The following is an 18616-nucleotide window of genomic DNA, read 5'->3' on the forward strand; positions in this document are numbered from 1 at the left end:
ATTTTCTGATGATTCACAAATATCTTTTAGCTCTAGACCCTCTTCTACAATTGTATATTAAATATTCCTACCAAAGTGTTTCATATATGCCTCATATTTCTTATATCTAAAAAGGAAGTCCTCTTTCTTGTCCAAAAACATGTTATATACCCTTTCTTTCCACTTTTCTACAGCTTCCCTTTTTCTGTCTCAACTGACAAGAGTCTGTATTGTTCTCTCCTTGGACGAAAGTATGAGAAGTTGAAAGAGAGAAATACTCACTTGTAATAAAAACACATTTTTCCATGTAGTGTTTGAAGTGATTTCCTCATGTCTAATGGATCTTCTGTTTCTCCTGTCTTCCAAGTTTGTACTAGATTGAACCATGAAAACATACCATTTTTAAGGTTAAAATGTAGTAATAGTCAAATATGAGCAATTACATATGGCACTACCAATTACTACTTTTATTGTGTTAAGATGACTACTAAAATTCTCTTAAAGAATACACACAATAGTATTAGTGTAAACACTGAAGTTAATGTGTTTCTAAGATAAAACAGAACACTAAATTGTAGGGAATTAGCCTTGTATATTGTATTTTCAAGTGAATTTGAAGAGTTTGGGGGTCTGAAATTCTTTATCCTTGTAAGTATGATTGTTTTTTACATTGAATAGAAATTTTGAAACAATACAGAACAGTTCCACAGTTAAGGCACAATGATTTTTTTTTTAAGATAATTGTCAAATCTAAGAACTTCATATAAATTTTTTTAACATTTTGGCTTTAACTAGGAAATATCCTAATTTTATTTTCAGTAGGATGTGGTTACTTTTAAAAAAATTCAACTTGAGTATTTTAGAGTTTTACTAACTTTTGGGGAAAAAATAGTATTTCTTTTCAATTGTAACAAGTTATTTATTATACATAAGGCCTTTTGGTCTTCTGAGTTTCCACTAGAGCTAACAAAATCTTTAAATAGATTATTACATATCCCATTTTGCAAAAAGTGAAATGTTTTCAATTATTATAGAGTTATCTAGCTCTTGACACATAGCATGTCATGTTCTGGCTGTAAGCTTTGTTTGTTTGTTTGTTTTTTAATGTGTGTTAGAGATGGTATAGGTGTTTTGAAACATTTTTAATGAAAATTCTTTATCAAAAAGGTGTAAATTGCTGATAATTCTTTTAAGTTGAGGCTATGGCTTCAACAACTACTTTTTATTTCCCTTAAATACCCAACAGAAATGGTTTAGTTTTGTGGGCTTTACAATCTCTATCCCAACCATTCAGGTCTGCCTTCATAGGATGAAAGCAGTCATAGACAATAGGTAAATAAATGGTCATGGCTGTGTTCCAACAAAACTTTATTTACAAAAACAGGCAGCCAGCTCTCAGGGTCATGGATTGCTGACTCCTACTTTATCTGATGCTCTATAGTGATTTATCTTATGGCAACTTTATATTTTAGTTATTAATTGACTAGTATAATGTCTTATACACGATACATAATCATAACTAATGAAATAAGAAAGTTTATGCATTTCATCTTTGGGAAAATGTACATCATTCCAAAACTACTTAGAATATTTCTACTGAAGTGTCTAACTTAACAGATGTGCAAAACTGGAGGAAACTATTAGAAGGAATCACATCTTAATAAAACATCAAATCAAGTCAAGAATAAAATTGAGTTATTGTGACAGTTTTAAAATATGTCTACAAATTCTTTGATGTTCCTCTTTTCCAGAAGACAATCTTATTTCACTCTCTGAGTGTGTAGTGGACTTAGTGACTCACTTCTAATGAATAGGCTACAGCAGAAGCAGCAGTGTGTAACTAGGTCATAAAAGACATTGCAGCGTCTTCCTCGCTCACTCTCTCTCTTGGATTATTCTTTCTCTTGGATTAGTCTCTCTTTTGAATTATTCACTCTGGCTGCTATGTAATCAAACTGTACAGAGGCCTACATAGCAAGAAATTGAGGCCTCCAGCTAATAACCTTCTTGGAAATGAATTCCCTATTCTCAGTCACGTCTTCAGATGACTACAGCCTATGTCAAATCTTAACCTCAACCACATGAAAAACTCTGAGCCAGAATCACCCAAGCTAAGCTACTCTGAATTCTTGAATGATGGAAAATGTGAGATAATAAGTGTCTGTTGTTTTAAAGCCACTGACTTTGGGGTAATTTGTTCTGCAGCAAGACATGGCTAGTACAATTGTATGAACGATTTCAACATTTGTTTTGAAATGAAGAAGAATGAATTGAAAGGAACAGAAAAGGAAACCATATTTTTACTCTGAGGGTCCACAGATTAAAAATATGGATAAATTGTGTGCATTTTCACATACTCGTAATTTGCATTTGAGCACTTTAAAATTGAATGTGTAATTTTCTGTCTCATTGGCGTATGTGGTGCTTAAGGTTTCATGGGTTAAAATTAGAGCAAGTCATGGCAGCTGAATCTGTCCTTTTAAACAGTGCTTTCTGCAATAAAGAGGTTATGCTATGCTAAGTCACTTCAGTCGTGTCCGACTCTGTGCGACCCCAGAGACGGCAGCACACCAGGCTCCCCCGTCTCTGGGATTCTCCAGGCAAGAACAGTGGAGTGGGTTGCCATTTCCTTCTCCAATGCATGAAAGTGAAAAGAGAAAGTGAAGTCGCTCAGTTGTGTCCAACTCCTAGCGACCCCATGGACTGCAGCCCACCAGGCTCCTCCATCCATGAGATTTTCCAGGCAAATGTACTGGAGTGGGGTGCCATTGCCTTCTCTGAAAGAGGTTATAGGGAACCTTTACTTAACACATGTCTCTGCTTTGAGTTCTGTAACTCACAAAGCATTCACAGGGCAAGGAAGCTATATAGAGATAACTTCTGGGAGCTTATCTAGAGATAACTCACAGAACTTGAGAGCCTATAAAACCTGCTAATATCTTCTCTCTGATACAAATGTGTTGGAATAAGCCATAATATTAGCCTAGTTTTTTTAAAAAACTCATCCTGTGAAATAGAGCAAAAAATAGGTTTTGAGTATAATTTCCTTCTATTCAGAAGAGTATTTTTCTATTGTAGATGAGTTTCTTTTATTTGGCAGATAGAATAAAATTTAGATTCTAAATAAAATATTTTTAAACTGTGTCCTCATGCAGTTATTGTGTCTCCTCCTTTTTGTTGTCACACTTCTTAAAATAATAAACCACCCAACTTTCTCCCACTTTTGCTTTGGCAAAATTATATTCAAACACACAAGATACTTAAATTGTTCTTAAAGATCACCACCAGCCTTCTAATTGCCAACCCCTATGACTGTCTCAATATTCATCCTTTTCAACCCTTCCCACATAATAACAATTTCTATCTGAAAATTTTCCCTTCTTGAATTTTTTTTGCACATTCCTGGTTCCCCTTCTCTCTGACTCTTCCCTTTTTTTCCCTCTATCTCTTGCTTCCAAAGAATCTTCATTAAAATTCTCTCCTATTTTTGTTCTATTACTGTATGTACTGCATCATTCTTATGATTTCAGGATTGATTTTTCTATGGACTCACAAATTAATATTTCAGAATAAACTCTCTAAGAACCATAATTGTCCCATGACTTAATTTGTATTTCCTCTGACACTGGCTTCTCCCCTGAGCTGCTGTTCCAAGTCATGATACCATTGTCATAAGTTATTACAGTTAACCTGTACTATTACAATAACTTCTAACTCTTCACACCATTTTCTGTTGGTTTTTTTTTTTCCCCATGACTACACATTGAACATAATGTTGTAAAATTACTGTCCTTTCAGGACAGATATGATTATATTCCTCCTTTACTCAAACCAACAATGATTCTTCTACAAACACAAATTCTTCTGCAAGCACCACAAATACAAATGTCTCACTTGGCAGTCAAAGCCCTCAATAGGACATCACCATATATCTGTTCAAGTCTCTTTCCTACACATATCCTGTGCTCCAGACAATCTGGATTTACTTTATCTTTGACAAATGTTTCATCATTTGCTACCTCCTACTTTCTGTTCAAATCATTCCCTCTGCCTTGAATATACTTTCACCATTTATCTTGTCAACAGTTAGCCATACCTCTAATAGTGTGTTCTCTGTAAAGCTTTTCCTTATGTTCTCAACCAAATACAATATCCCCTGTCTTAGCATTATATAGATTTTATTTTTCTTCCTTAACTTACAGAAAATATGCTTTTCTTTATCCAATTCACTAGATTATTCATTCTTATTAAATTTTACTCACCTTTATATCCTTTACCACTCTTAGCATATAGCTTATTACATGAGTAAATACATATGCATGTGATTTTATTTTCTTCAGATCATTTTGTATTTACTGAATAAATTGATTGCAATCAAAACCAGAGATTGGTTCAGTGCATTCTATGCCACCTTTAATTATAGAATCATTTCTGTGAGAGTACCTTTTGAATAAGCCAACTGAACTGAGTTACAAAGTTTTACAATTTTATGTCAACACATGTTAATTCACTATATTTTTAGGGGAATATTAACAGCTATAACAAATAAACCTAGTATTTTTGTAGGCTTAACTTGATAAGTTGTTTTTGCTCATGTTAATAGTCCAATGCAGGTATTATCAAGTAGCTCTCCCGTACAAAGTGACTTAGAATCCCAACTTCCTTTTTTCTCACAGTTCCACCACCACCTAAGGCCTTTAGTATATGGGTTAGAAGAAAGTAAAGGAATATCACCTGTTTTTCAAATAAATAAATGCCAGAGTTCATCAGTTTTGAAACATGCATTGCATCAGTCACATTAGGCTAAGTTTTGCTGCAGAAAGAAACAATCTCAGAATATCAGTGGCTTACAACAACAAAAGCTTGCTTGTTACGAGCAAGCAAATTAAAATAACAATGAGCTACCAGTCTATATATAGACATAAACCATTACTCTGAAGTTGTGTATGTAATTTCCATGTATTTTATGTCAGAACAAATTATTGTATTATTATATTTATTTAAAAATTTTGCATAAAATGTTTTCATAAAGATGTATCCTTTTCCGGCTTCCCTGGTGGCTCAGTGGTAAAGACTCTGCCTGCCAGTGCAGGAGACACAGGTTTGATCTCTGAGTCGGGAAGATCCCCTGGAAAAGGCAATGGCAACCCACATCAGTATTTTTGCCTGGGAAATCCCATGGAGAACGTTGGCAGGCTACAGTCTATCAGATGGCCAAAGAGTCAGACATGACTTAACAACTAAACGACAAAACAACAACAAAATCCTTTTGAAAAGAATGTATGCTTTTTTCTCACTCAACATTATTGTCTTAAAACGTTTATTTATATTGATATATATAGATCTATCTTGTCCATTAATTTTAATTGCTGTCGAGTTTTTCCACTGTATGAATACATTTCAGTTTATCTGTTTACAAGCCAATAATTCAGATGATTCTACTTTTCTACTTAAATAATGCCACCATGGACATTTTCTTTGTATCTCCTAGAGCATGTATGTGTGAGTAGAAACCCAGGTGTCCAGTTAGAAATGAAAGTGCTAAGCTATGGATTAGATGCATCTTCTGTTTTACTATATACTCTCTTATAACATACTCTACATACAATTGCTCTCCAGAGTAATGTATCAGTGATATAAACTGGTTACATATAGTTCTGTCCCCACTTTATAAGCCAAAACTTGAGTGTTATCAGGTTTAATATGTTTGTATTAGGCTTTTGGGGTCCTGAAATAGTCTAAGGAAACCATTGTACATCTGTTCCCTAGCTAAGTTTCATTAAAGATTCCCTGTGGAAATGGATATAATCCTAGGAGTTATTTGTCTTTCCAATAAGAACTTATCTCTTCCAATTATGCCCTTTTGATGGACTGCACCTTCTAATACTGACATCAGGAGTGACAAACTCAAATACCCTATTGGGATCAGGCAGGTAGTATAAATAGTGAAATGGTTAGGTATGAGATGAGCGATTGACAGGGACTATGGTGAACTGAAGAATGCTTATCCAATATTTGTCTTTGAGAATACACTAGCCTAGCATACACTATGCTAGTCATCTGAAGCCAGGCATCTTATAAATCTTTATATATAAAAACTTTTAATGTAAAACCTCCAGACTGATAAATCTTAGCACCTTATTCAGCTTTTTAAGATTAGTATGTGTGAACTGTGGGCTAAGCAAAATATTTTTGTAGGTAATATTACTCTGGTATGCATGGTCAATATTGGGATAAGCTAAATGGCCCCTACTCCATTCATTCATCTAAATTTGACTTGTTAGGAAAAGGGTTTCTTTTTTTTTCCCCTTGAATTAACTAGTCTGTGTTTAGAAAAAGTGTTAGTCACTCAGTCGTGTCTGACTCTTTCAGACCCCACAAACTGTAGCCATCCAGGCTTCTCTATCTGTGGGATTCTCCAAGCAAGAATACTAGAGAGGATTGCTATTCCCTTCTCCACAGGATCTTCCTGACCCAGGGATCGACCCCAGGTCTCCTGCATTGCAGGCAGATTCTTTACCATTTGAGCTATAAGGCAGTTCTTAGGTTCTGCTATTTTGGTTATTGTCTCACAAAAGAGTTCAACTTCATTGTTTCTGCTCAGATTTGATTAACTGACCGTAGATCATTGATTGTTTCAGAATGAAAGCCTTCACTCCCTTAAAGAACCATAGAAATAAATTATTAGGTCCCTTTCATCTGGATATAACTACTTATATTATTAGCATGTTGTTTAAAAATATGAATTAGTATTATCCAATAGAAATATGATGTAAGTCACAAATGTAATTTAAAATTTTCCAATAGCCACATTTAAAAATGTAAAAAAAATAGTGAAATTGATTTTAGTAATATTTACTTCAACTAATATATCCAAACCATTATCATTTTAATATGTAATCAGTGTAAATAGTCATTAATTAGATATTTTGCATTCTTTTTGTAGTTCAGTTCATTACAGTCACTCAGTCGTGTCCAACTCTGCGACCCCATGAACCGCAGCACGCCAGGCCTCCCTGTCCATCACCAACTGCCGGAGTCCACCCAAACCCATGTCCATTGAGTCAGTGATGCCATCCAACCATCTCATCCTCTGTCATCCCCTTCTCCTCCTCCCTCAATCTTTCCCAGCATCAGAGTCTTTTCAAATGAGTCAGCTCTTTGCATCAGGTGGCCAAAGTATTGGAGCTTCAGCTTCAACTTTTTGTAGTAGGTCTTTGAAATCTTGAGTGTCTTTTGCACTTATAGCACATGTCAGTGTAGACTGTATTTCGAGTGTTCAGTAGCCACTTAAACTCATATATACTATTTAAGCTCATATACTTTAGAAAGCTTCTTAACTCATCTACCTTATTTGTTAAGGGGGAACCAAGATTGCTGGGAGAAATATCAGTAACCTCAGATATGCAGATGACACCGCCCTTATGGCAGAAAGTGAAGAGGAACTCAAAAGCCTCTTGATGAAAGTGAAAGTGGAGAGTGAAAAAGTTGGCTTAAAGCTCAACATTCAGAAAACGAAGATCGTGGCATCCGGTCCCACCACTTCATGGGAAATGGATGGGGAAACAGTGGAAACAGTGTCAGACTTTATTTTTCTGGGCTCCAAAATCAGTGCAGATGGTGACTGCAGCCATGAAATTAAAAGACGCTTACTCCTTGGAAGGAAAGTTATGACCAACCTAGATAGCATATTCAAAAGCAGAGACATTACTTTGCCAACAAAGGTTCATCTAGTCAAGGCTATGGTTTTTCCTGTGGTCATGTATGCATGTGAGAGTTGGACTGTGAAGAAGGCTGAGTGCTGAAGAATTGATTCTTTTGAACTGTGGTGTTGGAGAAGATTCTTGAGAGTCCCTTGGACTGCAAGGAGATCTAACCAGTCCATTCTGCAGGAGATCAGCCCTGGGATTTCTTTGGAAGGAATGATGCTAAAGCTGAAACTCCAGTACTTTGGCCACCTCCTGTGAAGAGTTGACTCATTGGAAAAGACTCTGATGCTGGGAGGGATTGGGAGCAGGAGGAGAAGAGGACGACAGAGGATGAGATGGCTGGATGGCATCCCTGACTCGATGGACGTGAGTCTGGGTGAACTCCGGGAGTTGGTGATGGACAGGGAGGCCTGGCGTGCTGCGATTCATGGGGTCGCAAAGAGTTGGACACGACTGAGCGACTGATCTGATCTGATCTGATGATAATACTACCAAATATGGTTGGTGTGAAGATTAAATCAGACATATAGCAAGTGTTTAACATATGTTAGTGTATATATAATCAACAGATAGATAGATGTGGGTGAGGATACGTATATCAGTTCAGTCACTCAGTCATGTCCAACTCTTTGTGATCCCATGAACCGGAACACTCCAGGCCTCCCTGTCCATCACCAGCTCCCAGAGTTTACCCAAACTCGTCCATTGAGTCAATGATGCCATCCAACCATCTCATCCTCTGTCGTCCTCTTCTCCTCCTGCCCTCAATCTTTCCCAGCATCAGGGTCTTTTCAAATGAATCAGCTCTTTGCATCAGGTGGCCAAAGTATTGGAGTTTCAGCTTCAATATCAGTCCTTCCAATGAACACCCAGGACTGATCTCCTTTAGGATTGTCTGGTTGGATCTCCTTGTAGTCCAAGGGACTCTCAAGAGTCTTCTCCAAAACCACAGTTCAAAAGCATCAGTTCTTCTGTGCTCAGCTTTCTTTATATATATGTGTGTGTGTGTGTGTGTGTGTATAAAATCATGCCCCTATATATTAACTTCAGTTAGCTTCAACACAGCAAACCATTTTTCATGATTCAGGTATCTTCTAATGCTTATATGTATTATTATATGATAGTCTGTTGAAGTATCTATGGTAGCTATTGGAAAAGACAATTTTCATGCATTTTTAAAAAATAACTTTATTTATTTATTGGCTATTCTGGGTCTTTGTTGCTGTGCTGGGACTTTTCTCTAGTTGTGACTAGCAAGTGCTACTCTTTAGTCGTGGTGCAAGGGCTTCTCACTGTGGTCCCTTCTCTTGTTGCTGAGCGTTCTAGGGCATGCAGGCTTCAGTAGTTGTGGCTCCTGGGCTCTAGGGTGCGGGCTCCGTAGCTGTGGTGCACAGGCTTAGTTGCTCCATGGCATGAGAGCTCTTCTCAGGCCAGGGATTGAGCCTGTGTCTCCTGCATTGGCAGGAAGATTCTTTACCACTGACCCATCAGGGAAACCCATTTCATACATTTTTAAATAAAAGAAAGTAACTTCATAATTGAAAACAGTCAGGAGAAGAATTATACTCTTGTGAAACTTGTTCTATGTTACCGTTTTTGCTTTCTACACTGCTTGAAGCAGAATCCAGAGAGACAGAATCCATAAAGATAGATGCACCATGAGCCTTGTTCACTCTGAAACTGTGTTACTGATTGCCTTCTTTCACCTCTGCCAAATTAATTCTTTACTCAAGCTATTTCCTCTGCCTAGAAAGCTCTTCCTCCTTTCTTCCCTTGGCTGGCTAGCCTCTTCTTATTCTTGAACTTTCAGCTTAAATATTAGATCTCAGATTTACCCTGACCATCTTTGGTAAAAATATGTCTTTTATTCTCCACCTCAGCATCACAGTTGTTTCCTTTGTGAACCTCTTATCATAATTTATAATTATTCACTTTTTAATTTAGTTTTTCTTACTTCTACAGGACTTTTTGCCTCATCAGGGCAAGTCCTAGGTCTCCTTTGCTTACTAATGAAATCTCAGCAACTAGCATAGGGCAAGGCATAAAGTAGGCACCCGATATTTTTTGAGTGAATTAATAAGCTATTCCCTCATGTACTGAGGAGCTTTCAAAGAAGGAAGTCACAGAAATGATTTCTTAAGCTAGTGTATCCACATCAAGAATCTGTAAAAACTGCAGGAATTTTTATTATATCCATTGAACTGTTAGTTCCACAAGGACAATTGAAGCTCCATGCCTTCCAGCACAGGGCCTGTCACAAATTAGACATTCATATATATTTGGTGATTGACTGAATAATTAATTCTAATGTGAAATCTTAGTCAAGACACCTATACTAGGAGGAATTTTACTCTAAGACAAATTTAGAATTTAGAATGAGTTAGAAAGAAACATAGTGTTTACAGGAAATTTAAAACCAGGATGCTATAATGGCAATACAATATATATGTATTTTCTATTATACTCTTTCTTAAAAGGGACCTGTTGGTTTACCTGGAGAAGTTGGGGTGACTGGAAGCATTGGTGAAAAGGTAATTTCTTTCATTGTTTTATTCAATAGTAAGGATTCTAAGATAAACTCAAAGGAGGGATATTCATATATTTTATGAATTATAAATCACTTATAACTTAAAATGCATTACCTATACTGATTCTCTTAAATATATTGAAATATAGCTGATAGTATACATGTTTCTAAATTTTAAAGAGCAGAGCACTCTTTTGGTTATAATTATGTGCTTGGAAGAGAAAAGATGAAATAGATGGTCTAGGTATATGACTAGAAAATATTTAAATCTACTTTATGAGAACAAGTCCCTAAAGGAAACAGTTTTGAAAGTGAAGAATAAGTTATCACTTTGCCTGATCCAAGTTTCAGTCACAATCTCTTTATATTTTTTTGGAATCCAGTATGAAGTTATTCATGGATCTTTTTGGCTATTGTGATGGAAATTGTAATTTGCTTAAAAATTTCCTAGAAATCATTACCTTGGGAGTGATTTTCCATATTTAGTTTCAAGTTTAAGAAAGTCTTTTTTGAAAAAAATTAGAAGTATTTCTTTATTTGAAACCAACAAGGACATTTTCTTGAATTGTTTTTAATTGACTCATTATGAACTAGAAAATTTTGGACCTTTGACTGAAACCTGACTTGCTGAACGTAAAGTGGAAGCATGGTAATCTAATGCAAGGCTACTCTTTGTGAATAATTAAGTAGAGCCAGGATTAGAAGTAAATTAGATCATGTTCCAGTTATTTCCATCTGAAATTGTTAATTTAAGTTAAACAATATATTTAAAATTCATCCTCCCCCCGCCACCCACATCTAAACTGTTCTCATCCCAATTTTCTCATTTCTATTGGTCTGCGTTACACCTATCTCTGTTCTCCCAGTGTTCCAGATAGAGTGAACCCATCTTTGCATTTCCCTTTTCTTCCATTGTTGTTGTTCAGTCACTAAATCATGTCTGACTCTGCCACCCCGTGGACCTCAGCATGCCAGGCTCCTCTGTCCTCCACTATCTCCTTAAGTTTGCTCAAATTCATGTCCCTTGAGTTATCTAATCAAATTCATGTCCCTTGCTTATCTAATCAACTCATTCTCTATGCCTAATCTTTTTAGCAGGTCTTAGAGTTTTTTCTTTACAGTTTATCCTTTCTAATAATCAATCTAGGCTACCCCCTCAGACAATCTTATTAGTTTATCTTAAATTTACACTCTGGCCTGGTGGCTCAGATAGTAAAGCATCTGCCTGCAATGCTGGAGACCTGGGTTTCATCCCTGGATTGGAAAATCCCCTGGAGAAGGAAATGGCAACCCACTCCTGTACTCTTGCCTGGAAAATCCCATGGACGGAGGAGCCTGGTAAGCTACAGTCCATGGGGTTACAAAGAGTCAGACACGACTTAGCGACTTCACTTCCTTTCTTTTCACTTTCCCTTTCCATCTTCTAATCCAGCCTACATATTACTAGTGGAACACTTATTTTGATGTGTCAGGATAAAGCATTTTGAGAAATCTTCATTAACTCCCTATGTGTATGCGCTGGGTCACTTCAGTCATGTCTGACTCTCTGCAACCCCATGAACTGTAGCCTACCAAGCTCCTCTGTCCATGGGGATTCTCCAGGCAAGAATACTGGAATGGGTTGTCATGCCCTCCTCCATAGGATCGTCCCAACCCAGGGACTGAACCCGGGGCTCCAATATTAAAGGCAGATTCTTTACTGTCAGAGCCATCATGCTTAAGCCTATTAATAGGTCTACTTTGCTGTCAAGATACTACATGATTTTGGCTTAATCAGTTCATGTAATGAATTTTCTGATATTCACAGTATAAACCGTTTTTGCTCCCCTGTCTCATATTTTATACCTGTTCCTATTATTATTCTTACTGTTTTCTTGGTTTAGAGTATCCTCTTCCTTTCTCTGTATTTATTCAAAGCCAAACTATAATACTCAGTGAAGTTCTGTCTCCTCCATAAAGTCTTCCCAGATTATTCTATTCCTTCTTGATTTCTTCCTTTCCTGGATGTAGAATAAGTACCACACAATTAAAATATTTCCTCTAATTAATTCATCTTTCTTAATGACATGTTTCTAATTACTTGAGGGTAGAGTCTAAGTCCAGAGAAGGCAATGGCACCCCACTCCAATACTCTTGCCTGGAAAATCTCATGGACAGAGGAGCCTGTTAGGCTGCAGTCCATGGGGTTGCTAGGAGTCAGACACGACTAAGCAAATTTATTTTCACTTTTCACTTTCATGCATTGGAAAAGGAAATGGCAACCCACTCCAGTGTTCTTGCCTGGAGAATCCCAGGGATGGGGGAGCCTGGTGGGCTGCCATCTATGGGGTCCCACAGAGTCGGACACAACTGAAGCGACTTAGCAGCAGCAGAGTCTAAGTCAAATTTCTGTTATATCTCCCCAATGCTCAGTACATTAAAAATGATTTTAAAATATTTACTGATTTTTATTAACAATATAAAAATATAAAATGACCTCAGTTCAGAAAAATTTAGATAGTTATAAAACTATCTAAAAGTATAAACTTTTCCATTGTGATGTAGTTACTTCTGTGTTAAGTTGTCTTCTACTCTAACATGCTGAAAATCTTTGGAATTTTGATGTGAATCAGCTGAGACCTTTAATCTATTGTGGTATATTTGATTATCATAATTATGGTTGTGTTAAAAGTTTACAGAAATAAAATTTTGTTCAATGGTTATACACAAGTTAATTTTTACAGTTTGTTTTCATACTTTTACTATCTTCATATTTTATATGTCTAAAATTATGAGAATTTCTACTTGCAAAACTTTAGCATATGATGTTTGTTCAATTTTAAATCTTAATTATTCATAATTTATATTTTTTCATTTAAATAAACTTCAGTATTTTATCCCTTGAAAAGTATCTTAAGAGAATTTTAATAATAGTAAAATTCTAGCAACTTTAGGGTAAAACTGCAAAATTTGTAAATTTAAAACTTACTGAAAATTAGAATGAGTTTATGGTCCAGGCTTAGCTCATTCTTGACTAATTTTTTTAATGATTTGAAAGTAGTTTTTAATTTTCTGTGCATTGCATGTTTCATTTACACTTTAATGAAAGTATTTCACATTTTATAAACTTTGAATTAATGATATTTCATTGTTTAATACTTTAGTTCATTACTGCCAAGAGAAAATATTATGTAATATTATTGATTATAGCAGTATGATAATTAATATTGCTGAAACAAAAGAATAAATGAGGAAATAAAATATTTTTTGAAATAAATATATAGCAACTTAAGAGATTTTTATACACTATATTACATGGTCAAACATTGACAGTCCATCATCAGAATAGGCACAATAATAATTAAGTTCAGTTTTTTCTTAAATATTTTGCCAACTCAATAATATAAAATAGTTTTATAGATTATTTGTTTTGTCATTGTACAAGTGTATTTGAAAAAGTAGAATAGACTATGTATTATAAATGCATTGTATTAATAGTTTGCTATTAAACCACTTTGCCTTCCAAGTTTCTCTGCTGTGTCCTGGAGAACATTGTTATAACTAATTTGATTTTTGGCTTGCTAATATGTATTTGTTATTTATTCACATCTTATATAAATGAGATAAGTGTATATGTCTCATGGTTTGTGTGTGCAGGTCTGTCCTGACATCTGTAGAATCTAGAATGAGACTATAAATGGAGGCCCTGGGGTCAGAGTATAATTAGAAGCCCACATACCATATGCCTAGACATTTAAAAATTGTAAACCAAACGAATGAGTCAGTAAATAATATGTAGTCTATTCTACCTTTTCACGACTAATCAACATGCTTCAATGTTTTTCTTTTTTTCAAAAGGGAGAGCGTGGAAGTCCAGGTCCAGTAGGTCCTCAGGGGGAAAAGGGTGCAATGGTAAGAACTCAGTAATCTGAAAGATATGTGTCCAAAGAACATAGTAAAGTTATGGCATTCCAGAGGTAGAACTGCCTTGAATGAAATTCAAGTAAGTGAAAAATGCTATTTTGTAGTAAGTTTCCATTAGAAGTTTTCTTCTAAACTGTTTGCCATCCGGAATGCTGATTTGCACTCAAAAGCATGCAAATCAGATGGCTTAGTCAAAGGAGCCTATAGTTTTAAGAGAAGAATTAACCATCCTAAATTAGCATATGTGGATGAAGAAGAAAATTCAATTAGGAGTCTACTTTGATTTGACAACTTATAGTTTGTATGACACATAACATCATTGCCACCATTCCATAAGTTTGTGGTCACAGTGTAATTCTTTTATGTATGAAAGATCAGAGTCTGGAATTCATCTTATGGTCTTATATCTTTAAGATAGTAATAGCTGATAAATTTTATATCTGGATTGCAGTTTTTCATTTATTGAAGTTTCTAAATGTGATAGAAAATAGAATTAAGAATTATTTTCAACTAAAGAATCTTGCTTTCAGAAAATGCATTGTAATGGATCTAGTGTACCTAATATTATCTGCAAATTCATTTTACATAAGTTTTTCTTCACTTTTGACTTCTGTATTATGAGTAAAACACTGTAAGGTTGCTTTTACCTATCTCTAATTGCTGTTAACTAGGAAATTTAATATACCTTTAAAGGCTAATTAATTTGAGAAATGATTGTCTCCTAAGATATTCTTTGAAGCATCTGAATACGGTTAATACCACTAAGGGTGTAGTCCTTGTAAAATTTGATAGGCTAGAGTATTTGTTCACAATCACATTTCTTAATTTTTGAATTCCCTGACATTGAAAAGGATATGATTTCACAATCTGTATATATTTAACATAATGAACATTTATTCACAGCATAACATAACCTAGAGAAAGATGAGATGAATATTCTCCTCTCAATAGGTTATAATATATGATTCTGGGCAAAGAGTTTCCAATAAAAGTATACACAGCATCTCTGTAAACATTTTTGTCTCTGTTGTCTATCTCTGGGACATTTTCTGTGGCCTCATGTCTTGGATAGAAGATGGAGAGTTTATCAAATTATCATTTGTAATTACTGTTTATCATTTACTGGTTTGTCTTCAGTGAAAATAATTAGATATGACGGAGAATTCATGTCTCTTATATTTTTGCTTAAATTATAGGGATATCCAGGTCCTCCTGGAGTTCCAGGACCCATGGGTGCCCTGGGATTACCTGTAAGTACAGAAAAGACTTCTCTTCCCAATCACTGCAAAACACTCTAGAATATAACATGGTGTCTTTCACTTCCTTGCTTCTACTTGTTCTGTTATTTACTGCTCACTTCTAATAGTACCCACTCCAGTACTCTTGCCTGGAGAATCCCATGGATGGAGGAGCCTAGTAGGCCACAGTCCATGGGGTCGCAAAGAGTCAGACATGACTGAGAGACTTCACTTTTGCTTTCTAATAGTACAGCTCTGCAACCAATAACCATGTATAAGAAAATAGTCAATAATTAAGCGTTGAAGTAAGACCAATTGGAAAAATCACAAGCACAAGTTCCAACATACTGTTCTTCAGTTCAGTTCAGTCGCTCAGTTGTGTCCGACTCTTTGCGACCCCATGAATAGCAGCACGCCAGGCCTCCCTGTCCATCACCATCTCCCGGAGTTCACTCAAACTCACGTCCATCGAGTCGGTGATGCCATCCAGCCATCTCATCCCGTCATCCCCTTCTCCTCCTGCCCCCAATCCCTCCCAGCATCAGAGTCTTTTCCAATGAGTCAACTCTTCACATGAGGTGGCCAAAGTACTAGAGTTTCAGCTTCAGCATCATTCCTTCCAAAGAAATACCAAGGCTCATCTCCTTCAGAATGGACTGGTTGGATCTCCTTGCAGTCCAAGGGACTCTCAGGAGTCTTCTCCAACACCACACTTCAAAAGGATCAATTCTTTGGCGCTCAGCTTTCTTCACAGTCCAACTCTCACATCCCTACATGACCACTGGAAAAACCATAGCCTTGACTAGACGGACCTTTGTTGGCAAAATAATGTCTCTGCTTTTGAATATGCTATCTAGGTTGGTCATAACTTTTCTTCCAAGGAGTAAGTGTCTTTTAATTTCATGGCTGCAGTCACCATCTGCAGTGATTTTGGAGCCCCCCAAAATAAAGTCTGACACTGTTTCCACTGTTTCCCCATCTATTTCCCATGAAGTGATGGGACCAAATGCACTGTTCTTAGAAATGTGCTAATATTCTCCAACTGAAAAAATCCATAGAAAAATTTATTATTCAAAAATTGAGTTTTGAAAAATTCCATTTGTGTTTACAGGAAAATAATGAAGTCTTGTCTCAAAGAGAAAGTTTGCTGATTAAAGACTGAAAGTTATTGTGAACTTAAATGTGAAAAATATGAGCCTTGTGATCCCCTAAGTAGAACTATTATCAGAAGGGGTTTATGCTGTTTTGTGAAGCTTCTGTTTTGAAGATAAGCCCAATTTTCCAGCATACTGATAGACATGTATTGACTTCCAAATGAGGAAGACTGATCTAGGGCACGGTTGCTATTTTTTTAGTTGTGTGAGATAAAAAATAGATTTTAGTTCCTGTGAAAGTTCACTGTTTTCATTTTCATCTACCTATGTTATACAGATAAATAAACTTTGTTTTCTAAGCAAGTCTTCATTGGAGACTATTAGGTATAAAATGAGCTCATTGTAATTGACTGAATAATAATGAAATCTTCACTGAAGACTATTTTTGTAGCATATTAATTTGGAAAATTTTGTGGCATTTTTCATGGTAACAGAAAAAATCCATTTTTATGTGATAGGAGTATCATAAACATCTAGAGGAATGAGAAAGAAATCTTACAAAAGTAGCCATTGCTTCTCTGATGGACCAGGCAGGTTAGACTTGTCACATTGGTCATGTGCATATCTCCCTCCACTACCACGCCATATGTGTTTATCATAAAAACCATGCAGTCAGTGAATATTAAGTGCTTCTCATTCTTTTCAGGGTATCAACACTTAGAAATTAAATTTCTCTAAATAGTAGGATATGTCAAAAGCAGAGCATTGGGAAAGGCCAATATGATATTTGTTTTTTAAGAATTCCCAGTGAGAATTGCATGTCATAAGAAAGATTATAACTACTATTCTTGTAATATTCCTGTGAATTCTGTAACTGATTTTTAAATTTTCAACATGTAGGGTCATGTGGGGGCAAGAGGACCACCTGGGATTCCAGGTCCTAAAGGACGAAGAGTAAGTTATCAAATCAAGAAAGTACATTAACCTAAAAAAAAAAAAAATGACGTTGTAAATAGTGATGTGTTCAGCAAAAATAGCTTATATTAGATGGAAACATTAATTGCAGTGTAATTTATAATCATTTGTACTTATAAAACCATACTTTTCCATTTTGTGTTTTAGAAATTTTATTGACTGAAGAATTCTCTCTTACTCCCAACTTCCAGTTTCATCCACTGGGGGAATTGTGAATGTGAAGATGTTTAAATAAATTATTTTTGTACTCACAAAGAGACTTATATAGCAAGAGATAGTAACAGCATGATAAAGAGTGATAGGAGATAGAATGAGGACACAAAGGATGACTAAGAGTTTATTCACTGTAAATAAGAGGTAATATAATCATTGTCTAATAATTATGCTTAAGAATTAAGTTAAAAAGCTTTCATTCTTTAAGTCTTTTAAACATTTAGATCCTGTTTTTTTCTTTAAAGAAATAGGAACCACCATTTATTACATGCCTGTCATGTGCCAAGCACCTTTACATATACTAATACTCACAACCACTCTAAAAGGGGGAGGCATTTATCTCAGATATTATAGTTGAGGTAAATGGGGCTCAGAGAGTTTAAGTATATGAACTTTTGACATAGGTCTAGGGCACAACCAGGATTCAAACCTTGGAGTGTCTAACTCCAAAGCCTATGGTTTTTCAATACCGCATTGAATATTAGAGTATTTTTCCTTGATTAATTTGAATATGTAGGCTCTAAGAACTCTGTTTTCTTCCTTGGCTTTACCTTGACTTTTACAGCTAGAGAAGAAAATATTTTAAAATGCTAAAATAATGGCCTCCAAATAACAAAGATTAAAAAAACAAAAACAAAAAAAAACACCCTCCCATTTTCCAGTTGGCAAGTGTAAGAAAGGTGCTTAGTTTAAAATAACAACTTTAGGAACTCATTGGCAATACAAAGATATGGATTCGGCACATTCACTGTTGTGGCTTGGTTTCAATCCCTGATCAGGGAGCTAAGACCCTGCAAGCTGCACAACGTGGCCAAAAAATAAAATAAACCCAAAGAAGTAATGACTTCAATTTCATGTGCTGTGTTTTAGGTGAAGATTAAAGAAAAAGAGCAAATTTTTCTGTATCTTCACTTCTATTCTGAAAAACTATTTTCCTTTCTGGGTTATGGATTTACAGTCTATAAATAACGCTGATGG

At 35.6% G+C, this 18616-nt stretch overlaps 1 protein-coding gene across 5 annotated transcripts in view; it reads left to right on the plus strand.

Moving 5' to 3' along the window:
• Positions 1–18616, plus strand: part of COL24A1 (collagen type XXIV alpha 1 chain) — a 391998-nt gene that overhangs the window by 234436 nt on the left and 138946 nt on the right. For all 5 annotated transcript variants that reach the window (XM_027536666.1, XM_027536671.1, XM_027536669.1 and 2 more), the window contains exons 26-29: positions 10166–10219; positions 14053–14106; positions 15315–15368; positions 17351–17404. In XM_027536666.1, coding sequence (XP_027392467.1) covers positions 10166–10219; positions 14053–14106; positions 15315–15368; positions 17351–17404 — 216 coding nt within the window. The remainder of the gene's footprint in view (positions 1–10165; positions 10220–14052; positions 14107–15314; positions 15369–17350; positions 17405–18616) is intronic.

The sequence above is a fragment of the Bos indicus x Bos taurus genome, chromosome 3 (genome assembly GCF_003369695.1).
Source record: "Bos indicus x Bos taurus breed Angus x Brahman F1 hybrid chromosome 3, Bos_hybrid_MaternalHap_v2.0, whole genome shotgun sequence".
Classification (NCBI taxonomy): Eukaryota; Metazoa; Chordata; class Mammalia; order Artiodactyla; family Bovidae; genus Bos; species Bos indicus x Bos taurus.